We start from the raw sequence: 24,972 nt of genomic DNA on the forward strand, positions 1-24,972 counted from the left end.
AATGCTTTGGACAGACAGCTGTACAGTTTTCTGCAAATGGTATTAAATGATGCTGTGCTAGCTAGTTTGTGACTTGTCTTCATTGATAGGCCATCACCACCTTTTTTAATCCACAACTGGTTTAATCTTCTCCTACTGGTGGTAAATTTAGGTCTCTCCAGTTTAATCACGTGAGAAGCAGTTCTGCAACAAATGTTCTTGAGAACAACCTTTCTTTACTCTTGTGGTAAAGTCCTAGGAGAGAGAGAATGCTGAACCAGCAAGCATGCCCCCAATACGTCTTGACACATGTTGCCAAACTATCTTCTAGAAAGAGTCCCAACTCACTCTCCCACCAGCAGTTTCTGAAAATATTCCTTGACTCACAGCCTCATTAACAATGGATTTTGACAATGTTTTTTAATAATTACCAGCCCAAGAAGTTTAAAAAGATATCTCATTGTTGTCATTGGCATCATGTTTCTTTTTTTTATTAATTATTTTTATCAACATATAATGTATTATTTACCCCAGGGGTACAGGTTTGTGAATCGTCAGGCTTACACACTTCACAGCACTCACCATTTCACATACCCTCCCCAGTGTCTATAACCCAACCACCCTCTCCACACGCCACCTCTTCCCAGCAACCCTCAGTTTGTTTTGTGAGATTAAGCGTCCCTTATGGTTTTTCTCCCTCCCGATCCCATCTTGTTTCATTTTTTTCTTCCCTACCCCCCAAACCCCCCACTCTGCCTCTCAAATTCCTCATATCAGGGAGATCGTATGATCATTGATTTTCTCTGATTGACTTATTTCACTTAGCGTAATATTCTCTAGTTCCGTCCATGTCATTGCAAATGGCAAGATTTCATTTATTTTGATGGCTGCATAGTATTCCATCGTGTGTATATACCACATCTTCTTTATCCATTCATCTGTTGATAGGCATCTATGTTCTTTTCATAGTTTAGCTATTGTGGACATTGCTGCTATAAACATTCAGGTGCACGTGCCCCTTTTTTGCATCTTTAGGGTAAATACCCAGTAGTGCGATTGCTGAATCATAGGGTAGCTCTATTTTCAGCTTTTGGAGGAAACTCCATGCAGTTTTCCAGAGTGACCGCACCAGCTTGCATTCCCACCAACAGTGTAGGAGGGTTCCCCTTTCTCCACATTCTCTCCAACATCTGTCATTTCCTGACTTGTTAGTTTTAGCCATTCTGACTGGTGTGAAGTGGTATCTCATTGTGGTTTTGATTTGTATTTCCCTGGTGGTATCACGTTTCTTATCAGCAAGACGGAGCTGCTCTTTCTTCATCATCTATTTGTACTTCTTATTTATTGAGCTGCCTCGTCCTAGATTTGGTGACTTCTTATCAAGTCAGCCTTTAACTGACTTCTGATTGGTTAGTCTAGACCCCCCAGCTCTCATAGAGGCTTCTATCAGCATAGGCTGCTGGTCCTGTTTTCACTTTTTTTTTTCTATTTTTTTTTTTTAGAATGCATCTTTTTTTCATACTTTTACTAGTTTCATAGAATTTAGTGATTCATCAGCCTTCTATAGTACCCAGTGTTCATTACATCACATGCCCTCCTTAATGTCCATCACCCAGTTACCCCATTCTCCCACCTCCCTCCCCTCTAGCAACCCCCAGTTTGTTTCCTGTGATTGAAAGTCTCTCTTGGTTTGCCTCCCTCTTTTCACCTTATTTTATTTTTCCTTCCCTTCCCCTATGTTCATCTGTTTCCATTCATAAATTCCACATATGAGTGAAATCATGTGGTATTTGTCTTTCTCCGACTAACTTATTCTGCTTAGCAAATACCCTCTAGTTCCATCCACATCATTGCAAGTGGCAAGATTTTTGGGCGGGGGGGGGGGGGGGGGGGGGACTTGAGTAATATTCCATTGTTTGTATATATATACTACATCTTCTTTATCCATTCGTCTGTTGATGGACATCAGGGCTCTTTCCATAGTTTGGCTATTGTGGACATTGCTGCTATAAACATTGGGGTGCAAGTGTCCCTTCAAATCACTGTGTTTGTATCCTTTGGATAAATACCTAGTAGTGCAATTGCAAGGTTTGCCATAGGGTAGCTCTATTTTTAACTTTTTGAGGAACCTCCATACTGTTTTCCAGAGTGGCTGCACCAGCTTGCATTCCCACCAACAGAGTTCCCCTTTCTCCGCATCCTCGCCAACATCTGTTGTTTCCCGATGTTAATTTTAGGCATTCTGGCCGGTGTGAGGTAGTTTCTCACTATGCTTTTGATTTGTATTTCCCTGATGCCAAGTGATGTTGAGCATTTTTTCACATGTCTGTTCTTTGGAGAAATGTCTGTGCATGTCTTCTGCCCATTTCTTGGTGGGATTTTTTTGGTTTTTGGGTGTTGATCTGATAAGTTCTTTCAAGATTTTAGATACTAGCCTGCTTCCATTTTATTTTATATATGATTATGAACCTCTTGACTCTGTGTACACACACACATTCACATAATAGCATGAAGGGTGTTCTTCACGCTTGAAATGATGTCTTGGGGAACTGTAACTCTGCTAGTCAGTGTTCTTGTAGCATGCTATAAAGAAGTCAAATATATTTATTTCCTTTTTTTAAAATTTTATTTTTTCAGTGTTCCAAGATTCATTGTTTATGCACCACACCCATGGTGTTTATGCACCAGACCCACACCCACACCAGACCCACTCAGGGCTCCCTGCAATATGTGTCCTCCTTAATACCCACCACCAGGCTCACCTAACTCCCCACCCTCTCCCCTCTAAAACCCTCAGTTTGATTCTTGGAGTCCACGGTCTCTCATGGTTCATCTCCCCCTCCAATTTCCCCCAATTCACTTTTCCTTTCCTTCTCCTAATGTCCTCCATGTTATTCCTTATGCTCCACAAGTAGGTGAAACCATATGATAATTGACTTTCTCTGCTTGACTAATTTCACTAAGCATAATCTCCTCCAGTCCCATCCATGTTGATACAAAAGTTGGGTAATCACCCTTTCTGATGGAGGCATAATACTCCATTGTATATATGGATCATATCTTCTTTAACCATTTGTCTATTGAAGGGCATCTTGGCTCTTTCCACAGTTTGGTGACTGTGGCCATTGCTGCTGTGAACATTGGGATGCATATGGCCACCCTTTTCACTACATCTGTATCTTTAGGGTTAATACCCAGTAGTGCAATTGCAGGGTCATAGGGAAGCTCTATTTTTAATTTCTTGAGGAATCTCCACACTGTTCTTCAAAATGGCTGCACCAACTTGCATTCCCACCAACAGTGTAAGAGGGTTCCCTTTCTCCACAACCTCTCCAACAATATATTTATTTCTAACTTGCTGTGCTCCACAACATATTTTCTGTGGCCAAGCAGCTGACCATTGAGATGTGCAGTAACCTTTCGAATTCTTATCACTGTTTCCCAACTTTGCATCTGGGCCTTCTGCAGTGCTTGGTACTCCCACTTCCCTCCTCCAGACTGCATCTCTTCCTCCATAGACCTGCTTCTTGGACCTAGTCACTTTTTTGCTGTATTGCTACAAACGTATCCCTCATAACACCACTTTTTCCTCTTATGTAACTCCCTAAACATGGGCAGGGATTTTTGTCCCCATACTGTAACACATCAGGATCAAGTTCATTTTCAGCCTCACCACTTCCTGCATGCTTCCCCAGACCCACTCAGCTCTTTCCATGCCACCTCCCATTTGGCTGGACAGCTCCCCTGTCTTAAGTAGAACAGCTTCAAGTCGACTATGCACAACTTCCACTTCTTCCCCTGAGTCCCTAATGCACTTGTGTACTTTCAACGAATTTTACTGATGCTCAAGCCATGTTATTTATCTGTATCTTTCATCTTTTATACCCTCCTGATTTAACCAGCTTAGATTCTAAGATCTCAGGAGGCAGAGCTCATATCTACAGACTTATTTGGTGCCAGAAGAAGCAGAAAATCAGGAGCTGAAGAGGTTAAATGCTGTTTGAAAATTAATGGAGAAGGAAGTGAATTTAATTCAAGGCAAAATGGGAATGAGGAAGAGGAGTTACATTGTACCGTTAGGTTTGCTCTGATTAACCACATGTGAACTCCTCCACTGAGAGGTCACAGCATGTCAGTCCATCCACAGAGATAACATTTTACATTTCACAGGCTTTGTGCTGCCTCCTCAGGGGATGTTTGCACACATGGTCACATCTGATTCTCACAACAAGATATCCTGGGAGGCAGGCAGAAGTCCCTTCTCAGGCGGCTGGTGGGGAAGATAAGGTTTAGGAGAAGGACCTGACCTAGTGCGTTAGTGACAAAGTCTAGTGTGAAAACAATCATTTCTCCAGACAATTTTCTCTAAAATTCCTACTCAAATTTACAGCCTGTATTATCACCATGAGAACTTTTAAAATAGGAAAAAAGATAGACATAAAATTTAATTTTGCATTTTAGAGTGCTTCAGTCAATGGAACCCTAAAGCCACATATGATCAGCACGAGGCCCTTTCTTTTAAGTACAGCACATTCACAGAGTGCGGGAGACACATCCGGCCACTCCCTGTGGCAGCTGCGAGAACTGCTGCAGGAGGGTTTATGGGAAAGAAGTGCAACTCCCTGTGCTTTCCGACCGGCACAACCCAAGCGTACTGGTTGTTCCATGGCCTGCTCCCGCCACACCAAACACCACTGTCTCTGTTATGTGGCATCTCTGGTCTTGAGAGCTGTTGAAAAGTATATTGTTTCTAAGAATAAAAACACAGATAGAATCCCTTTATTTATTTATAGATGCTGATTTTCAAGGACTCAAAATCACATTTGCCGTCAGCCCCCTTTAGAACACAGGCCTGTCTCTGCAGTGTCCTAAAGAAGTAAGCATTTTTAGTAAACCATATGTGCAAATAAGACACTGAGCAGAAGGGACAGAAGAGGAGACTGTATTTATTCTGTTTGCTGTCACGCGATCATTCTTTAGGCAATCTCTTTGCGGATCTCAATGAAATGGGCACGTGCATACCCACCGCAGTGTAAATGCACACTCTTTGGAAAGACATTTGGCTGATACACCAGGAGCTGCAAACTCAGTCAAACATACTAAGTCCACTCCTAGAGGATCCCCACAAAAAAACATTAGCAGGGAAAGAAGAGCCACATCTAATGGTATAGTAATAGAAAATGCCTAATATAAAGGCTACAACGAACTGCAATTATGGCACAACCTCTCATGGAAAAATGATGTAGCCAATAAGTGATAATGGTGTTATAAACATGGAAACTGTTTAAAGGCTAGTAAGTGAACAAATCAAGGTTCACACCACTGGGAAGAGGGAGTAACAGCCACACAAAGTTTGCACACGACTCAGCAAAGACTAGAAGGGAGTGAGCATGAAAATGGGAAAAAGTTTTGGGAAATGAGTTGTAGTTTACTTTCTCTCAATTTAACTTCCTATAACGTTGCTTCATTTCTTGGGTGATTATTAACAAGCATCTTGAATATGGGAAGGAGAGGATGCACACAACAGCAGGTGTGTGAGGGAGTGGTGACTATTGACTCGGGGCTGCCCCTGTTGGCAGAGTCCAACTGGCACTGGGAGGAAAGCCAGCCGAGGGTGGCAAACAGGGCTCTAGAAAACACCTCGGACCTGCCTTTCTCCCTTTGTCTTCCCAGCTGTGTTCTGCGGAGATCCTGGCGTCCCAGCCGGTGGCAGGAGAGAGGACCGAGGCTTCTCCTACAGGTCGTCCATCTCCTTCTCCTGCCAGCCCCCTCTGGTGCTGGTGGGCTCTCCACGGAGGTTTTGCCAGTCAGATGGGACATGGAGTGGCACCCAGCCCAGCTGCATAGGTGAGAGATGGCCTGGAAAAGAGTGCGCGAGCTAGTGGGCATTCTCCCAAGCTTCTTAAAGCTGGGTGTGAGGTTGAAAATAGCCAGAGTGAGCGTGCTTCCAAGAATCACATAGATGGTGCAGGGGTATGACTCGGGAGGAGATCTTAACAGGTGTGGGAGGCAGGATGTGGCTCCATTTTTCCCTCCTACTGATCATGGGGTCTGTTTCTCTGTTTTGCAACCTAGACCCAACGCTGACCATGTGTGCAGACCCCGGTGTGCCGCAGTTCGGGATACAGAACAATTCCCAGGGATACCAGGTAATGAAGTCAGCCAGGATCTGGCCTTCCTGCCCCCTGTCCCTGTCTATCATTGTCAGCCTCAGGGGCTCAGGGATCTTCCCCAAGACAGCACAGGTGGGAACAAGACCTTGGAAGCTGGAAACAGAAAGTGTTCTGTGTCTTTGAACCATGCCACACGGGAGCAGCCTGCAGAAACAGAAGCACTGACAGCAATCCAAGAAACAGACGCAGAAGAGATTCTCACACAGTGATGCAAACACTTCCTAGCAGCTCCCTGCAGTTGGCGCAGGCAGTTGTGGGAAGACAGAAATGAGTGAGACAGACAGCCTTCTGTCTGCATGACACCAGTACACTCCCTACAGACACAGGGCTCAGAGTGGCAGGAAGGAGCAAGTGCCACACAGCAGGCAGGCTCCATGGGAACATCTCAGAAAGAGCTTCAGGAGGAGGCAGGGATTTGGACAGCCTGGGATGGGATGCTTGGAACAGAGAACAGGAAGCCCGAAAGGTGTATTCAAGACAGGACAATTAGCTGGAGCCTGAGATGCACCCAGGAAAAATGGCACAATGCAATCCAGCCAAGGAGTGTGACTTATTCAGCCAATCTGTGTTAATGTAACAAATATTTACTGCCATAAACTTTCCAGGTGCTAGGAATGCGGTGGGAACAAGACAGGCTAGGTGCCCACTCTAAGAAGGTCTCCAGCTGGGACAATAAAACAGGATAACTTCTGAGAGCAGTAACCCTACCCACCATCTAACAGCAAGGGGTGTGACAGGGTGGGCTGCTGTTTTAGGGAGAGTGGTGAGGGAGGAGCTTCAAATTGAGCTGTGGCCTCCGGATTGAGAAGAGCCAGCCCTGTGCAGAGTGGGGTGGGCATCCCTGGCAGGGGAAGTGGCCAGTGCAAAGGGGCACCAATGTGGGGGAGCACTTCGCAGCTTGACGGAATAGAAAGCAGGCAAGCCAGCGAGTCCAGAGCAGTGTGAGCGGAGGAGGAGATGTAGCTGGGGAGCAAGGCAAGGTTTGAAAACAACTGGGCACCGTCTGTTAAAGTTAAATAGTCACACAGTCTGCAAACCAGAAGCTCCATTCCTGGAAACTAACCCCAGAGAAACCCTTGCATATATTACCAAGATCTGAGAAAAACTGTGAAGTCACCGCAGTGACAATGAATGCAGGACTACATTCCCGCATTGAAACAGATCTACACTAAGTGGGTGAATCTTAGAAACATTGTATCAGATGATAAGGTGGAATGATGCTATTTCTATAAAGATGAAAACTAGGAAGGACTTATGATTAGAGATATATGTGCATATGTGTGATAGAATTATTTTTTAACAAAGCAAGGAAATTAAAAACACAAAATTCAAGATAGTGGTTACTGCTGACGGGGAGCCGAGGAGCAAGGAACAATGGGGCAGGGAAAGACGCAGAGAGTAACAAGTGTGATGCTAACATTAATGTGTCCAATTTCTTACAATAATTCCTTTCCATGTACATTCCATATATTCTTTTGCATGCATCAAATAGCAAGTAATAATTTTTTATAAAAGAAAAAGCCATGGGTCAGGTCACCTAGGGCCACTGAGGCCATGGTAAACATTTTGGATTTTATTCTAAATGTTACAGGAAACCATTTGAAAGGGACTGTGATCCATCATTTGAATGCTGCTTAGAGAGTGAATAATGGGGGGTTAGAACGAAGGAACCTGGACAAGTAGGACATTGCTGCTGTGGCTCGGGGAGAAGGGCGAGGTAGTGACAGTGACACAGAGAAAAGTGAAGGGGTCAGGATGGACTGTGGAGGCAGAACCAAGACAACATGCGGATGGATTGCCTTGAAGGTTTTGATCGGCACACCTGGATGGACAGAGGGGCCATTGCTGAATGATAGTATGAAATTCCAGAAGAAGTGGAAGGGCCTGGAGGAAGGGAGTGGAAGTCAAGTGTTTCACTTGGCATTGGAATTTTGCTCCCATAGGTAAAAGGGACATGCGAGTGTTTCCGGCTGGGAAACTGGGACATCGGAGTTGCCACTTAGGAAGCCACCATGCAGAGGGCAGAGGGAGAGATGGAGCTGGTGGCTGCAGGGGTGTTGCATGGGACAGTGAGGGTTGGTGGACATGGGAGTGGGGGGAGGGACAAATGATCAGAGGTAGAGATGGTAGCAGGGTGGTGAATCTGCCCAACAGATATTCACTAAGCAAGTGCCAGCTTCTTTGTGGAAGCTCTCTATAAGGAGACAAGTCTCCCTTAATTTGTAGACTCATGGAAGAGACACACACAAGTCATGATTCTGTGTTGGACAGTGCATCCCATTTTATAAAAGGCTTTCAAATCCAGCACTGCATTTGAGTGTCATGACACTGTGCTGTAGGCATGGTGGGGCTGGTAGTCCCTCATTCTGCATGGGAAGACTCGGGCATCGAGTTCTCAGCAACGTGTCATTCCCTGAGCAAACATCGAAGCTGGAAGTCAGACCAGGGTCTTCTGATTCTGAGTCAGGCATCTGTCCGCCACAGCAGAGCATGCTCCGTCTGAGAAGAGCACTGCTCTGGCCTGGGGCTTGGGTAAGGGCCAGTGGAAGAGGTACAACAGCTGCCTCAAAGGGTAAATAATATTTAACCAGACAGAGAAGTGGGAGGAAGTTTCAGGTGGAGGCAAGGGTGTGGTAGGAGCTGGGTGATGGGAAACTAAGTAGTCAAGTGACAGGGTATGAAGCATCACTCACTAGGAGGGGATGAAGGAAGCTTCCATTCTCCCCACAGGTTGGAAGCACAGTGCTCTTCCGTTGTCAGAAAGGTTACCTGCTTCAGGGTTCCACCACCAGGACCTGCCTCCCCAACCTCACGTGGAGCGGAACCCCACCCGACTGTGTCCGTGAGTGCAGACTTCCCCTGTACCTTGACAGTTCCTCTCGGCAACACATTACCTCCCCCAGCTGGGCACCCGGATGCTCAAATGCTCTGAATGACAAGGAGCTCATGTCTGGGACCGATATGGCTTTCTTTGTAGTCCTTATCCCTTGGGGCCTCATGGAAGACATTTCCAAACAAAAGCCTTTCTGATATTTGAAGGCAATTCCTATGCCTTAACAAAAAAGAAAGAACTTTCCAGTGGCACCAAAAACTCACTGCTACAAGGTCGCCCCTCATAAAGGATTTCAGGCTTTTGACCATAATTACTCCTCTTTCCCCAGGAAGAGTGCTACAGGCCCCCCAGGGATGACTAAGCCAGGATCCATGTCATCTCCATCCTGGTCATAAGTCTAGACCTCAAGGCTGGGGTTGGGGGTTAGTTTTGGGAAGGGGATGGGAGACATGAAAGGGGCCTAGAGGAGAAAGGAAGGGGATGTTCCATGTAGGAACAGGAATAATCCAAAAGACCTCCTAAAGACCCTAATCTCCCAGGTCCAACACTGTCTTTTCTCTCACCCAGCCCACCACTGCAAGCAGCCAGAGACGCCATCCCATGCCAACGTTGGGGCCCTGGACTTGCCCTCTATGGGCTACACACTCCTTTATTCCTGCCAGGAGGGGTTCTCCCTCAAGGGTGGCTCTGAGCACCGCACCTGCAAAGCAGATGGCAGCTGGACGGGCAAACCACCCATCTGCCTGGGTGAGTGTGCCCACTTGGCAAACCTTTCCAGGGTGGGAGGCCAAAGGTGACAGCTGAGCTTGAGTGGAAGACAGCAAAAGAGAGGGAAGGAATATAATGTCCAGGAGCTGGATCCTGCTTCTGAGTTTCTGAGGTATTACGCCTCTAGGAGATGAAACCAGAGCAGTCCAGAGGGACACATAGTGAGGCCATCACAAGTTTTATTTTGCTTCCTTCTGCCTGGGTATAAAGATTGATTGGTTGGTTGTTGATTGGTTGGTTGGTTGGTTGATTTGAGAGAGAGAGAGAGAGAGAGAGAGAGAGTGTGTGTGTGTGTGTGTGTGCGTGCATGCACGGTGCATCTCCTTCTCTCTTTCTCTAAAAAAAAAAAAAAAAAAGGTAGACTTACCTTAAAAAAATAATTGTTTTGTAGCCTAACATATGATCTGTCCTGGAGAATGTTCTATGTGCACTTGAGTAGAGTTCATCTAATCTACTATGTAAGTTAGGCCCAGTGTTTCCTTATTTATTTGCTGTCTGGATGTTCAATCTGTGGTTGAAAGGTAGGTATTGAAGTCCCCTGCCATTACTGTGTTGCTATTTCTTGTTTGTTTTTTGTCTTCTTTTGTCCATTCAGCCACTCTCTGTGTTTGGATTAGAGAATTTAGTCCATTTACATTTAAAGTAATTTTTTATAAGTATGGACTTCCCGTTGCCATTTTCTTTTTTTTTTTTTTTTTTCTGGCTGCTTTGTAGTTCCTAGTTCCTTTCTTCTTTCCTTACTCTCTTCCTTTGGAATTTGATAAGTTTCTGTAGTGGTATGTTTTGATTCCTTTCTCTTTACCTTGGGTGTATCCACTAAAGGTTTTGTGTTTACCATGAGGCTTACCTAAAACATCTTTTACTTACAACAGTCTTTTTAAAGCAAGTAACAACTTGGGGCCTGGGTAGGTCAGTCAGTTAAGCAACTGACTCTTAGTCTCGGCTCAGATCTTGACTCAGGTCTCGATCTCAGGGTCATGAGTTAAAGCCCCACACAGGGCTCTGCACTGGGCATGGAGCCTATTTATGTTTGTTTGTTTGTTTGTTTGTTTAATTTTATTTTATTTTTTCAGTGTTCCAAGATTTATTGTTTATGCACCACACCCAGTGCTCCATGCAATACGTGCCCTCCTTAATACCCACCACCAGGCTCACCTAACTCCCCACCCCTCTCCCCTCCAAAACCCTCAGTTTATTTTTCAGAGTCCAAAGTCTTTCATGCTTCATCTCCCCTTCCAATTTCCCCCAATTCACTTTTCCTTTCCTTCTCCTAATGTCCTCCATGTTATTCCTTATGTTCCACAAGTAAGTGAAACCATATGATAATTGGCTTTCTCTGCTTGACTTATTTCACTCAGCATAATCTCCTCCAGTTCCATCCATGTTGATACAAAAGTTGGGTATTCATCCTTTCTGATGGAGGCATCATACTCCATTTTGTATATGGACCATATTTTCTTTATCCATTCATCTGTTGAAGGACATCTTGGCTCTTTCTACAGTTTGGCAATTGTGGTCATTGCTGCTATGAACATTAGGGTATAGATGGCCCTTCTTTTCACTACATCTGTATCTTTGGGGTAAATACGCAGTAGTGTAATTGTAGGGTCATAGGGTAGTTCTATTTTTAATTTCTTAAGGAGTATCCACACCGTTTTCCAAAGCGGTTGCACCAACTTGCATTCCCACCAACAGTATAAGAGGGTTCCCCTTTCTCCACATCCTCTCCAACATTTGTAGCTTCCTGTCCTGTTAATTTTGGTCATTCTAACTAGTATAAGGTGGTATCTCAAGGTGGGTTTGATTTGAATTTCCCTGATGGCTAATGATGATGAACATTTTTTCATGTGTCTGTTAGCCATTTGTATGTCTTCTTTGGAGAAGTGTCTGTTCATGTCTTCTGCCCATTTTTTGACATGATTATCTGTTTTGTGTGTGTTGAGTTTGAGAAGTTCTTTATAGATCTTGGATATCAGTCCTTTGTCTGTACTGTCATTTGCAAATATCTTCTCCCATTCTGTGCATTGCCTCTTTATTTTGTTGATTGTTGCCTTTGCTGTGCAGAAGTTTTGATCTTGGTGATGTCCCAAAAGTTCATTTTCACTTTTGTTTCCTTTGCCTTTGGAGACATGTCTTGAAAGAAGTTACTGTGGCCAATGTTGAAGAGGTTACTGCCTATGTTCTCCTCTAGGATTTTAATAGAGTCCTGCCTCAAGTTGACGTCTTTTATCCATTTTGAATTTGTCTTTGTGTATGGTATAAGAGAATGGTCAAGTTTCATTCTTCTATACATAGCTGTTCAATTTTCCCAGCACCATTTATTGAAGAGACTGTCTTTTTTCCACTGTATGTTTTTTCCTGCTTTGTCAAAGATTAGTTGACCATAGAGTTGAGGGTCTATATCTGGATTCTACTCTGTTCCACTGGTTTATGTGTTTGTTTTTGTGCCAGTACCATGCTGTCTTGGTGATCACAACTTTGTAGTAAAGCTTAAAATCAGACAACATGATGCCCCCAGTTTTGTTTTTCTTTTTCAGTATTTCCTTAGCAATTCAGGGTCTTTTCTGGTTCCATACAAATTTTAGGATTGTTTGAAAAACGCCAGTGGAATTTTGATTGGGACGGCATTGAAAGTATAGATTTCTCTGGGCAATATAGACATTTTAACAATGTTTCTTCTTCCAATCCATGAGCATGGAATACTTTTCCATCTTTTTGTGTCTTCTTCAATTTCTTTCATGAGTTTTCTGTAGTTCCTTGAATACAGATCCTTTACCTCTTTGGTTAGGTTTATTCCCAGGTATCTTATGGTTCTTGGTGCTATAATAAATGGAATCAATTCTCTAATTTCTCTTTCTATGTTTTCATTGTTAGTGTATAAGAAAGCAACTGATTTCTGTGCATTGATTTTCCTGCCACATTACTGAATTGCTGTATGAGTTCCAGTAGTATGGGAGCAGGGTCATTTGGGTTTTCCATATAAAGTATCATGTCATCTGCGAAGGGAGAGAGTTTGACTTCTTCTTTGCCAATTTGAATACCTTTTATTTCCTTTTGTTTTCTGATTACTATTGCTAGGACTTCAAGTACTATGTTGAACACCAGTGGCAAAAATGGGCATCCTTGTCATGTTCCTGATCTCAAAGGGAAGGCTGTCAGCTTTTCCCCATTGAGAATGATATTTGCTGTGAGTTTTTCATAGATAGATTTTATGAAGTTGAGGAATGTTCCCTCAATCCCTGTACTTTAAAGAGTTTTAATCATGAACAGATGCTGTATTTTGTCAAATGCTTTTTCTGCATCAATTGAGAGGACTATGTGGTTCTTCTCTCTTCTCTTACTGATTTGTTCTATCACATTGATTGATTTGTGAATGTTGAACCACCCTTACATCCCAGGGATAAATCCACCTGGTCATGGTGGATAATCTTTTTATTCTACTATTGGATCCTAGTTAGGATCTTGTTGAGAATCTTGGCATCCATATGCATCACGGATATTGGTCTGAAATTCTCCTTTTTGATGGAGTCTTTGCATGGAGCTTATTTAAAAATAAGTAAATTAAATAAATGTATAAGCAAATAAATAAAGCAAATAACAATTTAATTTGAATACATACAAAAGCCCTACATTTTTAGACTCCCTTCCTACATTTTTTGTTTTTGATGTCATAGTGGACATCTTTTTATACCATATATTCATTAACAAATTATTACAGTTCTAGTTTTGAGTTTTTTGGATTTTTTTAAGTAAGCTTCACACCCAGCATGGACCCCAGTTTGAGGCTTGACCTCATCACCCTAAGATCAAGACCTGAGCTGAGATCAAGAGTCAGATGTTTAACCGACTGAGCCACACAGGTTCCCCTGCAGTTGTAGTTATTTTTAACACTTTTGTCTTTTAATCTTTAAACTAGAGTTATAACTTATTCACCCACTGCAGTTACAATATTAGAGTATTCTGAATTTAACCATCTATTTATCTATATCAGTGAGTTTTACAGTTCCCTACACTTCTGTATTGATACTTTCTTCTACTTGAACTCCTGCCATTGAACCATGTGTAGCTGTACATTCAGTGTGTCCATAGCAGGAGGGGAATTTAGGAGCCTCTTATTTCGCCATCTTGGTCCAGAGTCTCTTCAAGAGTCATTTACATATCTAGAATATAAGACTCTTATCAGATACAAAATTTGTACATATTTTTCCCATTTTATGAGTTGTCTTTCACTTTCTTTTCTTAAAATTTACAAGTACATTCTCCTTTATTTCACTCATCACTGGAAATGAAATTAGACTGTCACATTTCAAGCTCCATTTTAACACAGCCCTGTGTTAAATTTTTTTTCTTTTGTTTTCAAATGGAGTTTTTTTGCAGCCTTATTGAGATATAATTAATATATAAAATGCACATATTTAATATATACAACTTGATGAGTTTGGATCTTTTCACCTTCTTTTGGTGTCCTTTTAAGCACAAATGTCTTTAATTTTAATGAACTCCGATTTATCTATATTTTCTTTGCTCATGGTTTCATATCATACCATTGCCAAATCCAAGGTCATGAAAACTTATGTCTATTTTTTTCTAAGAGTTTTATAGTTTTAGCTCTTATATTTAGGTCTTTTTTTTTAGTTTGTGGGGTTTTTTGTTGGAGGGGGAGTAGTTGTTTGGGGTCCAAATTCATTCCTTTGCATGTCCCAGCTCCATTTGTTGGAAAGACTATTCTTCACTATTCTTCTTTGAATTGTCTTGGCACCCTTTGACCATAAAGGCATCATTTGACCATTTGGCATCATTTGACCATAAATATGTGAGCTTATATCTGGATCCTCAGTTTTATCCATTAATCTGTATAACTGCCTCTATGACATCACCACCATTCTGATTACAGTAGCTTTGTAGTAAGTTTTGAAGTTGAGAATTGTACTTCCTCGGTTTTGTTCTTCTTTTTCAAGATTGTTTTGGCTCTTCTGATCCCCTTTTACTTCTATATAAATTTTAGGATGGGATTGTGAAATTCTGCAAAACAGACAGCTAGGATTTTGACAGGGGTTGCGGTAAATGTGTAGGTTAGATTGGGGAGTGTTGCCATCTGAACAGTATTAAGTCTTCCAATTCATGAGCATGGGATGTCTTTCCATCTATTTAGATCTTTAATTCCTTCTAACAATGGTTTATCATTTTCATTATACACGTCTTGCAGTTCCTTGGTCACATTTAGTCTTAAGTATTTTATTGTTTTTGATGCTATTATATACCTGTATATAAAAGTACAAAATGCTTTAGATGCAGTTGAATTTCAATTTGACCCCTTACTGTGTGATCTTTGGCAAGCCTCTTCATTTCTCTGCCTCTTAATGAGTTTGTCTTCTATAAAATGGAGATAATAGTACTCTGTACCTCACAGTTTTGAGAGCAGAAGTAAATGAAATAATGTGAATAACATGGCCTAGCACAGCTTCTGGCCCATAAGCTTTCTCCCTCCTACTCCCTTTATCTTATAAAACCTATAAAGACATTTTCTTCATAAAAGTACTTTGAGTCACTGTGGAAAATTTCTCCACAGCCTTCTGTACAGTAGCTGCCCTGTGGAGTCAGAAGGACTGTGCTCAAAATCAAGCCTCCTCAAGAAAATAGTAGGGAGAGTTTGCCCTTCCTTGAGGCAGATATTTCTGTTGTTTCTGTACCAAAGAAGAAAAGATATTAACACTGCCTAACTGTGACCTTCATGTTCATAACCTCATACCTCATTTATTCAGTGTAGCCATGTGAGGTATGTTTCAGTATTTTCCCACATTTCCAGTAAGGAGATGGAGACTCAGGGGTAAAGTGACCAGTCAAGGTCATACATCATGAAGTAGCTGCTGGGACCCGAACCGGCAGTGTCTAACTCAGGCCCAGGGCTTCTGACTTTGCCTGTGAGGGCTAATCATCTTTTTTACTCCCCACACACAAGTGCACTACTGAATTCAGCTGTAGACTGATGCGTATAGAAACTGCTGTGAAAGGGGTGACAGCCTCGGGCATGGCCAGCTACTAGTAATCTCCATAACCTTTTATGATCTCTGAAATTGCTTAGAGAATCATCAGCGAGCCAGGGGTGAAAGTAATGGTGGAAGTACTGATCAGAAGGAGGCCCAAGGCCAGGGCCCAGATGTTCAGGCTCTTGGTGGCGGAGACATAGGGCAGGGCCCCGGTCACATCACCTGCCACCTTCGCTCCCTAGGCTTCACAGAGTAGGCGAATACAAGGAAGCCCAGACTGTGTTGAGTGGGGACTGGATGATGTGATCGGACATGGACGTCTTGCTGTGGGTGTTGATCGTGGGGGGTAGCCAGAGGAGCCAAGCCCTGGGGCACCCCAAGTGCAGCCCCCTCATGCTCCTCCTTGAGCATCTCTTATGCTGGAAGCGATACTGGTGTGGATGGCCAGAGAAGCAGCACTTGGAATTGTGGTTCATGGTGCAAGACAGAGCAATTGTTTCGGGCTTTAGTCTTAATATCATCACACCGAGGGAAGGGAGCATACCACTCAAAGCCCCACCAGACCTCAAAGAGTTCGCTTTTGATTGGTGGAGGGTCCTCCTTCATGCCAGGCATCTGGGAGGAAAGCAGAGTCTGGGACAGGGCTTTTAAACCTAGGGTCATCAATAGGGGATGTTCCACAGATCTAGGTACAAGGTTGGCAAAATAGCTTTATTTTCCTTTACCTCTTGCTGAAATTTAACACTTGCTTTAATTTAAAACGTAGACCAAAACCCATAGTAGTGTTAATGATACCTGTGGCTTTGTCATCAGTAAAAAAATTGCAAGATTTTCATATTATATTACAGTTGTCACTGACATCATGAAATATTGCTTATATTTCTGACTACTTCAAGGATATGGTAGTGACTGGACCTGCTTCTATATTCTGTTATTTAATGCAGTGATAAAGGATCACATATCTACCTGCATTCTAATTCTTTGTTTAAAATATCAATGACTATAATTGATAAAATGGATTTCCTTTTAACTCATTATGCTTTATTTTCCCGAGAGGGGTCCATAGCATCTATCAGACCACCAAAGTATCCACTCCCCCATCTAACAGGATAAATCCAAAACAAGATCTCAGAGAGCCCACTGACCTAGTGTCAGAGAGGTGCCCATTATTTTTCCAATGGAGTGTGGACCAGAGGCTAAACCTATGTTGTTCTATTGTCTTTCCCCAGCAGAGGTCCGGCCTAGTGGGAGACCCATCAACACTGCCCGGGAGCCACCACTCACCCAAGCTTCCGGTAGGTATGATCCAGATCTTCGGCTCAGGAAACTAGTGTTGATTCCTTTACCTAGTCACCCAGAAACATGCACATGACTTTCCAAGTACTCAGTGAAAGGGTGTGAAACTGTCTACAGAGCCAAACAGATCCTCCCACCCACTACCCTCCCCTGACAAACTTAAGGAGGAAGTGAGCCTGAAGGAAACAGAAACCTCATCCAGAAGAGGCCAAAGCCTTCCAGAAACACAACCAGAGCTCTGAGCTCTGGAACCATTGATTACCACAAACCACTCCCCCACCACCACCTCAGCACAGGACTGGCCCATGTGTAGTCATACAGATACAGAGATCCAAGTCCTACAAAGGGAACTTCCTGGAAATGGTTACTTTTTTTAACACAGGTATTGTTTCTTTTAAAGGGCAATGTCCAGAACTGGACACATAACTATAAGTGTGGCCCGACCAATGCAAAATTATTATAGACTATCGTATCTTTTTTTTTTTTGGTCTGAATTATTTTATTTAACAGAATATTTTCAAAGTTCATCTACATTGTACCATGTATCAATACACTATTTTTCTTTTTTTCTTTTTTCTTTTTTTTTTAGTGTTCCGAGATTTGTTGTTTATGCACCACACCCAGGGCTCCATGCAATATGTGCCCTCCTTAATACCCACCACCAGGCTCACCCAACACCCCACCCACCTTCCCTCCAAAACCCTCAGTTTGTTTCTTGGAGTCCACAGTCTCTCATGGTTCATCTCCCCCTCCAATTTCCCCCAATTCACTTTTCCTTTCCTTCTCCTAATGTCCTCCATGTTATTCCTTATGTTCCACAAGTAAGTGAAACCATATAATAATTCTCTTTCTCTGCATGACTTATTTCACTCAGCATAATCTCCTCCAGTCCCGTCCATGTTGATACAAAAGTTGGGTATTTATGCTTTCTGATGGAGGTGTAATACTCCATTGTGTATAAGGACCACATCTTCTTTATCCATTCGTCTGCTGAAGGGCATCTTGGCTCTTTCCACAGTTTAGCAATTGTGGCCATTGCTGCTATGAACATTAGGGTACAGATGGCCCTTCTTTTCACTACATCTGTATCTTTGGGGTAAATACCCAGTAGTGTAATTGTAGGGTCCTAGGGTAGCCCTATTTTTAATTTTTTGAGGAATCTCCACACTGTTCTCCAAAGTGGCTGCACCAACTTGCATTCCCACCAACAGTGTAAGAGGGTTCCCTTTCTCCACATCCTCTCCAACACTTGTTGTGTGCTGTCTTGTTGATTTGGGCCATTCTAACTGATGTAAGTTGGTATCTCAATGTGGCTTTGATTTGAATTCCCCTGATGGCTAATGATGAACATTTTTTCATGTGTCTGTTAGCCATTTGTATGTCTACTTTGGAGAAGTTAGTCTATGATATACTTTTTTGAACTTTATACTTTTACTTACCACATTAGCATGTGTGTTATGTAAGAAGGAAACCAGAGTTGGCATCATACTCTGCTCAAGTTCGATTCTGGATCACAAGAGGATCAGAGTACTCCACCATCCTCTCCCATGTTTGGCTTTGGAGAAAACAATCTCAATGAGTGAACTGGGATCAGCCACCAGGTGGCCTCAATCCCTCTCACATCTGTTTCTCAATTCCTCCAGTTCCTGGGGATGTTTTTGCCAAGAACTCCCTATGGAAAGGGGCCTATGAGTACCAGGGGAAGAAGCAGCCAGCCATGCTCAGAGTGACTGGCTTCCAGGTTCTCAACAGCAAGGTCAACGCCACCATGATTGACCACAGTGGTGTGGAGGTGCACTTGGCTGGTAAGGAGCAGGCCACCCCTATAAAAACCCGGGTGTGGTAGGGGTGGGCAGGCACACGCCCTCTACAAGGACAAGTCTACTGTCATTGCATCCTCATGTCCTGGGGACACTAGTTTGATGGGCAGGAGAAGGAGAAACTGTTCATCTTTGTCTGCATGATAAAATCATCAGGGACTAAGAGGAAGTAGTTAGATGGCAAACATTAATAACTTGAATTGAAGGAGGACTCTTAAGTAAAGAGAAAATAGACAAAAATCCCAAAAACTGAACCAAAAATAGGGACAGAGAATTCCCAGAAAACAAAATAGTCAATAAAGCAAAGAAAAAATATTTTTCAGTAGTAATAAAAAAAAAACTAAAAGTAAACAGAAAATGTCATTTTCCACTTATCCAACTAAGATTTTTTTTTTAAGTGGTAAAACATTAGTGCTGGTCAAGGTCCAATGAAGACAGTAATGCAGTTTGTGTTAAGATCTTTGAAAATTATTGAACCCATTAATTATTTTTCTAAGAATTTTTATCATAAAATGCTATAGCTATGGAGAGAGTCAAACATTCCTGAATAAAGGATGTTCACATTAAATGGCTATCTGTATTACATAAAAACCATGAAGAGAAAATTGTCCAAAAATAACAAAATGGACATTTACTTGTAATACATCTGATAGATAAAATAGTATGCTAGTTTGGGGGCAAATGGACCTACCCTAGTGCATTTATAATGTGACCCCAGGTTTTAAAGGAAAAATTGTATTCATAAGAAAGAAAACAGGGGGGCACCTGGGTGGTCAGTTAAGTGTCTGCCTTCCGCAGGTCAAGATCCCATCGGCGCCCTGCTCTGCGGGGCGTCCGCTTCTCCCTCTCCCTCTGCAGCATCTCCCACATGTACACTCTCTCCTACTCTCTCCCTCTCATATAAATAAGATCTTAAAAAGAGAAAGAATATTGGAAATAATTCCACCAAAAGGTTAACAGGGGTATTTCTTAGTGATATCAGAAATGATTTGTTTTTCCTCCCTGCATCTCTGCATTTTCCACAATTTCTTTGATTTTCAGTCTTTTTGTAATCAGAAAAACTAAATCTCTCAGAAAAGCATTTCTGGAAAAGACGGACAGGTAAAGGAATGCATGAGTGAATGGATGTGGACATTAACACACAGCCCACACACAATCATATCCACGCATTCGTGTGAGCACGTGCACACATACCACTGAACAGTAGGGTTCGCTCATTTGCTGTAAGGCAGAGTCGTGAAGACATTCACAGAAGCCCACATACATGCCTCATGCAATCCTGCACTCATGAAATCGTAAGGCATATTCCTGCGTTCACAGACACATTAACATATGCAAAATCATATTCACTTTATTCTGACATGTGCATGTGTTAGTAGGGTCACAAACACAGGTCAGCAATCCAGTTGTCGGTAACACACATGCGCATACTCTGTATCCTCACGATCAGCCCACACAAACTCACAGGCAACACTATACTTACCTCCTGGCCGTCGTGCATGCCATGTTTACATCAACCTCAACACGTGAAATCCCATGTACATGCAGATTTGAGCTTGTGTGTTTTTCCAGATCTTTCCTGTACTCTCTGAATTTCCTTTTCCCAGGAATTTACAAGAAAGAAGATTTCCATCTCCTGCTCCAGGTTTCCCAGATTACAGGCCCTGTGGAGATCTTTGTGAACAAGTTCAAAGATGATCACTGGGCTTTAGATGGGCATGTAAGTGCTGCAGAATCTCAGTCCTTGACCTTCCCATGCCCTTGCTCCATCCCTGAGTCCCAGATGACAGGCAGGGAATCGAGGAGAGAGATGGAGATGCATAGGACCAACATGGAAACTTGGGAGGGTGTTTTAGGGGCCAGGATTGGAATCAAGGGAGTCCTCATCTGCTAGTGAAATAGGTAAAGGAAAAGATAGGAGGCCAGGAGGCTGAGTGTCCAGAGGGCCAACACATCTGAGTGATATGGAGTAGGGTCTGGTGTTTGAGCAGAAAGCAAGGAACCAGAACAGCAGTGTAAGAGTGAATTCAAGCAAGCAGGAGGTAATGGTGTGGTGCTGGGATATGGGACAACGTCCTAGATGACTACTTCAAATATCCACGCACAATGGAGGATGTGGGTTCCAGATGACTTAGCACAGCTGTGAGACAGAACATGGAGGAGGAGATGCGGCTTTCTTGCCTTCCTTGTGGGAAAGCCTTACTGCATTCTAGGCCATTCTTAAGGCAGAAGGCAGATCCACAATGATGTACTCTGCCAGTACCTTCCAATCTCACATGGGGGGGGGTGGATTTCAGCATCATGTCACATGTCACACCTGTGGCTCCCAGTCTCGGGTTGCTGATGCTGGGCATGGAAGGGTAGGAAGGAGGGAGAGGTTGTGCGGCCAGAATAGCAGAGAGCTGAGAAATCAGGGTGCATCTGCAGGGTCAAGACAGATGAGTCGAGAAGACTCAGATCCCCAGCTACCGCCTGAAATCAGTAGCTATTGGAACTGTGATGAACCATCCAAAGTTCGTTAAGTCTGTCGGGTACGCTTTAATCACGGCTCAGTGGCTCCAGGCGCTGTTGGCAGTCATTTTCATCACAGTGATAATGGCAGGCAGCTCTCTAGGCCCAGAAGTGGTCCAAGTGCCTTCTGTGCATGAATGGGCGCAGGCCTCGCCGCCACCCCACACACAGGCACCTTTGTCACTCCTGCCTGACAAATGAGAGGCCCACACAGATTAAGTGATGGGACCAGTAGCTGAGGAAGCCCCTTCCTGCCGCCTACAAACCTGCCCCACCTCCACACCGCAGTCCCGGCGTCACCAGAGTCTGACAGTGCACGCCAAGAGGACATGTGGCTCTGCCTGACGTGCCCTCATCTCACGGCCTCTGCTCTCACCTTCGCAGGTCTCCTCAGAGTCCCCCGGAGCCACATTCATCTACCAAGGCTCAGTCAAGGGCCAAGGCTTTGGGCAGTTCGGCTTTCAAAGACTTGGTAACTAGCATCTGCCCCAGGAAGGGAAACACTTGTATCCTCGGGGGAGGGGGGGGTAGAAGAGTGAAGTTCAACAGCCAAATCCAGGGGTTCTTAACCATTTGGGGGTTGCGGCCGCCTTTGAGATTCTGATAAATACTGTGGAGTATGTCCCCGGAAACAAGCACATACACATAATAGCCTCAACCTTTGCCACACAGTCTCCTGGCCAGGCCTGGAGTTGAGAGCCCCAGCTTAAGGGACACTAGGTCTCAAATACAGCCCCCATCCCTTGGGCACCACCCAGACATCCCAAAGCATGGAGATGTGGGGTTCTCCGGGATGCCTTTACTCACAGTGGCCTTCCCTCCCCAAGCAGTCCGGAAAGCTGGTTCTCCCCTGGCATCTTTATCCAGTCGGCTACCGTCATCGACATTTAGTCTCCTTCCTTCAGAGATTCCCCTTTACCCAGAGCCTCAGACCCTAGTTGGGGGAGGGCCCCTGGTTTCTCTGAGGTGGTGGGAGGGGAGACAGGAGGCAGTCATGGGCGCTCAAGAGCCAGCTTTATGTACCCAGGTGCTGACACCACCATGCCCACAGGCCCTGCCTGCACTTCCTCGCAGCTCAGACCTTCCGGAAGCTTCTCCTTGTCTTAGCGGAAATCCACTTCCCTGTCATTCCCACTCTCCTCCACTAGGGGAGATCTTAGCTCGCCCTTGTGAGGAGCAAGGAGTGAGATCTCTTCCCTAGAGCAGCCCTTCAAGTTCCTGCAGACAGTTCCCCCGCCCCTCAGACTGACACACCAGGGAGAACTCAGAAGCTGGAGTTCTCGTTCTGACTTCGCAACTGACTCCCTGTCCCCTGGGACAGAACTGTCCCCTCTTGGAGCCTCCACCCCGGGTGAGGAGGGCCACTTAACGTTTGTCCTGTGCCCCTCGGAGCCCTCCCAGCCTTGTGCCAGGAGGGCCACAGCGGAGGAGGGGAGACCCACCCGAGGTGGCTCCCACCTCCTCCTCCACACCATCCACGCAGGCCCACCCCCTCCCACCTGTTCTGTATTTTGGCTTTCTGTAAGGTTTTACCCAATAAGAGGCTTCTATGGCCAAAACAAGTTTCAAAACTTGTGAAGGCAGCACCCTTTGAAGATTTTATCATGTGACGTGGCTTTAGGTTCTCCCACAGACTGGCCTCCCTGGGACGGAACACGGTCCTCTGGGTGTGACCTGACCAGCATGTGTGGGGCGTCTTCTGCCGGGGACAGGCAGCATGTGGCGGGAGGCAGCTGGCGTGTCTGGTCTGCAGGGGATGACCTCCTTACCCACCGCCACACCGGCCCTGGGGGCTGTCCCCTCACATATCTGTGCCTCTGTGACCTGAGCTTTCCGCTCTGCGACTTTGCAGACCTCAGGCTGCTGGAGTCCGACCCTGAGTCCATCGGCCGCCACTTTGCTTCCAACAGCAGCTCGGTGGCAGCCGCGATCCTGGTGCCTTTCATCGCCCTCATCATCGCGGGCTTCGTGCTGTATCTGTACAAGCACAGGTACCTGAGGGAGGGCGGGGGCCACAGCCCACAGCCTTCCTGGGGCCTTCTGCACGGAGGATGCAACCTCCCATGCCCTCGCTCTCCCCCTTCAGACCCTGACTTTGTCTCTCTGTCTGCTTGGTCACTCACTCTCTCATTCCCAGGAGAAGACCCAAAGTTCCGTTCAATGGCTATGCTGGCCATGAGAACACAAACGTTCGGGCCACCTTCGAGAACCCGATGTACGACCGCAACATCCAGCCCACAGACATCATGGCCACTGAGGCGGAGTTCACAGTCAGCACAGTGTGTACCGCGGTATAGCCTCCAGGCCTGGCTGCCACCGCCACCGCCACCGAGAGCCCCGCCTCCGGCAGCCGGTGAGCAGAGTGTGAGTGGCAGACACGCATGCGTATGGGGACACCCTCGCCTACCGACCTGAGGGCGGGGGGTGGGGGAGCAGGACCGCACACCCAAACGGCTGTGTGCCTGACACGGGGCTGGGAACGGCCCCCTTGTAAGGTGGCTCCTGCTGTTGTCCCCATTCATGGGGAAACTGAGGTACAGGAAAAGGAATGAACCCGACCAAGATCACACAGCTGGTAAATAGCAGGGGAGGAATCCAGTCCCAGTCCCAGGCAGGCTGACTCCAGAGGCAGTGCTCTTCTTAGCCTTTGGGCGTGGCAAAATACCAAGTAGAAGGAACGTGCCAGCCAGGGCTCGCCGGAGAGAGGTGCCTGTGTGGATACACAATACATGCATCACAAAGGCACACGATACACACATAGACATCTCCACACAGACGTCTGCATACCCACATCCGCGCGGGAGGATGTGTGCGCGTGTGCATATACGCATCCATAGATGGACACGTATGTGTGTGTATGTATTGTATGTATGCATAGAGACAGACGTGGGGGGAGAGATTTAGTTTAAGGAATTGGTTTGCATGATTATGGGTCTAGAAAGTCTGAAGTCCACAAGGCAGGCCTGCAAGCTAGATATTCCATCAGGGGTTAATTTCTTCTGGATCCAAAGGCCATCTGGAGGCAGAATTCCTTTCTCTTCAGGGACCTCTCAATCTTTTCTCCTCGGGCCTTTGACTGATTGGATGAGGCCCACCTCTATGGGGTGGGTAATCTGTTTTACTCAAAATCTACTGATTTAAGTGTTAACACCCCTAAAAAGTTCCTTCACAACAACATCTAGACCTGTGTTTGACCAAAAAAACTAGTGTTTGACCAGAGCCTTGTTGAGTTGACATGTCGAATTAGCCATCACCTAGAGCATAATGGATGGTTGACACAACCCCTGCCTGTTTCCAGTTCTCCCCGCCCTTCTTTGAGTCCAGTTTCTCCTCTAAATTATTTCTGTGGCTTAAATCTGAGCTTAAAGTTGTAGGTATTAAGATAAATTATATGTAAAGAGATACCAATTATTTTCAGAATATACAAATGCAACCATTGAACACAAATAATTAACTTACTGAGTTTTCCCACATCCTTTGACATCCATCTGAAACAAACATTTAAAGAAGGAGAAATTATTCCAGAATTCCATACTTAGTTCAGAGGTTTCCATCTTTATGATCCTTCTGTACTTTTTCCTACTCAGAACTCCTACAAATAGAAA

The 24,972-nt window shown here is 44.6% G+C and overlaps 1 protein-coding gene across 1 annotated transcript in view; it reads left to right on the plus strand.

Moving 5' to 3' along the window:
* LOC123925956 (CUB and sushi domain-containing protein 1-like) overlaps positions 1-24,972 on the plus strand; it is an 89,982-nt gene that overhangs the window by 61,928 nt on the left and 3,082 nt on the right. The window contains exons 25-34 of the mRNA XM_045979636.1: positions 5,653-5,826; positions 6,055-6,128; positions 8,883-8,994; positions 9,553-9,732; positions 16,970-17,035; positions 18,680-18,841; positions 20,464-20,576; positions 21,752-21,839; positions 23,220-23,358; positions 23,505-23,720. Of these exons, the coding sequence (XP_045835592.1) occupies positions 5,653-5,826; positions 6,055-6,128; positions 8,883-8,994; positions 9,553-9,732; positions 16,970-17,035; positions 18,680-18,841; positions 20,464-20,576; positions 21,752-21,839; positions 23,220-23,358; positions 23,505-23,664 (1,268 nt within the window). The 3' untranslated portion in view covers positions 23,665-23,720. The remainder of the gene's footprint in view (positions 1-5,652; positions 5,827-6,054; positions 6,129-8,882; positions 8,995-9,552; positions 9,733-16,969; positions 17,036-18,679; positions 18,842-20,463; positions 20,577-21,751; positions 21,840-23,219; positions 23,359-23,504; positions 23,721-24,972) is intronic.

This window comes from Meles meles, chromosome 1 (genome assembly GCF_922984935.1).
Source record: "Meles meles chromosome 1, mMelMel3.1 paternal haplotype, whole genome shotgun sequence".
Taxonomy (NCBI): domain Eukaryota; kingdom Metazoa; phylum Chordata; class Mammalia; order Carnivora; family Mustelidae; genus Meles; species Meles meles.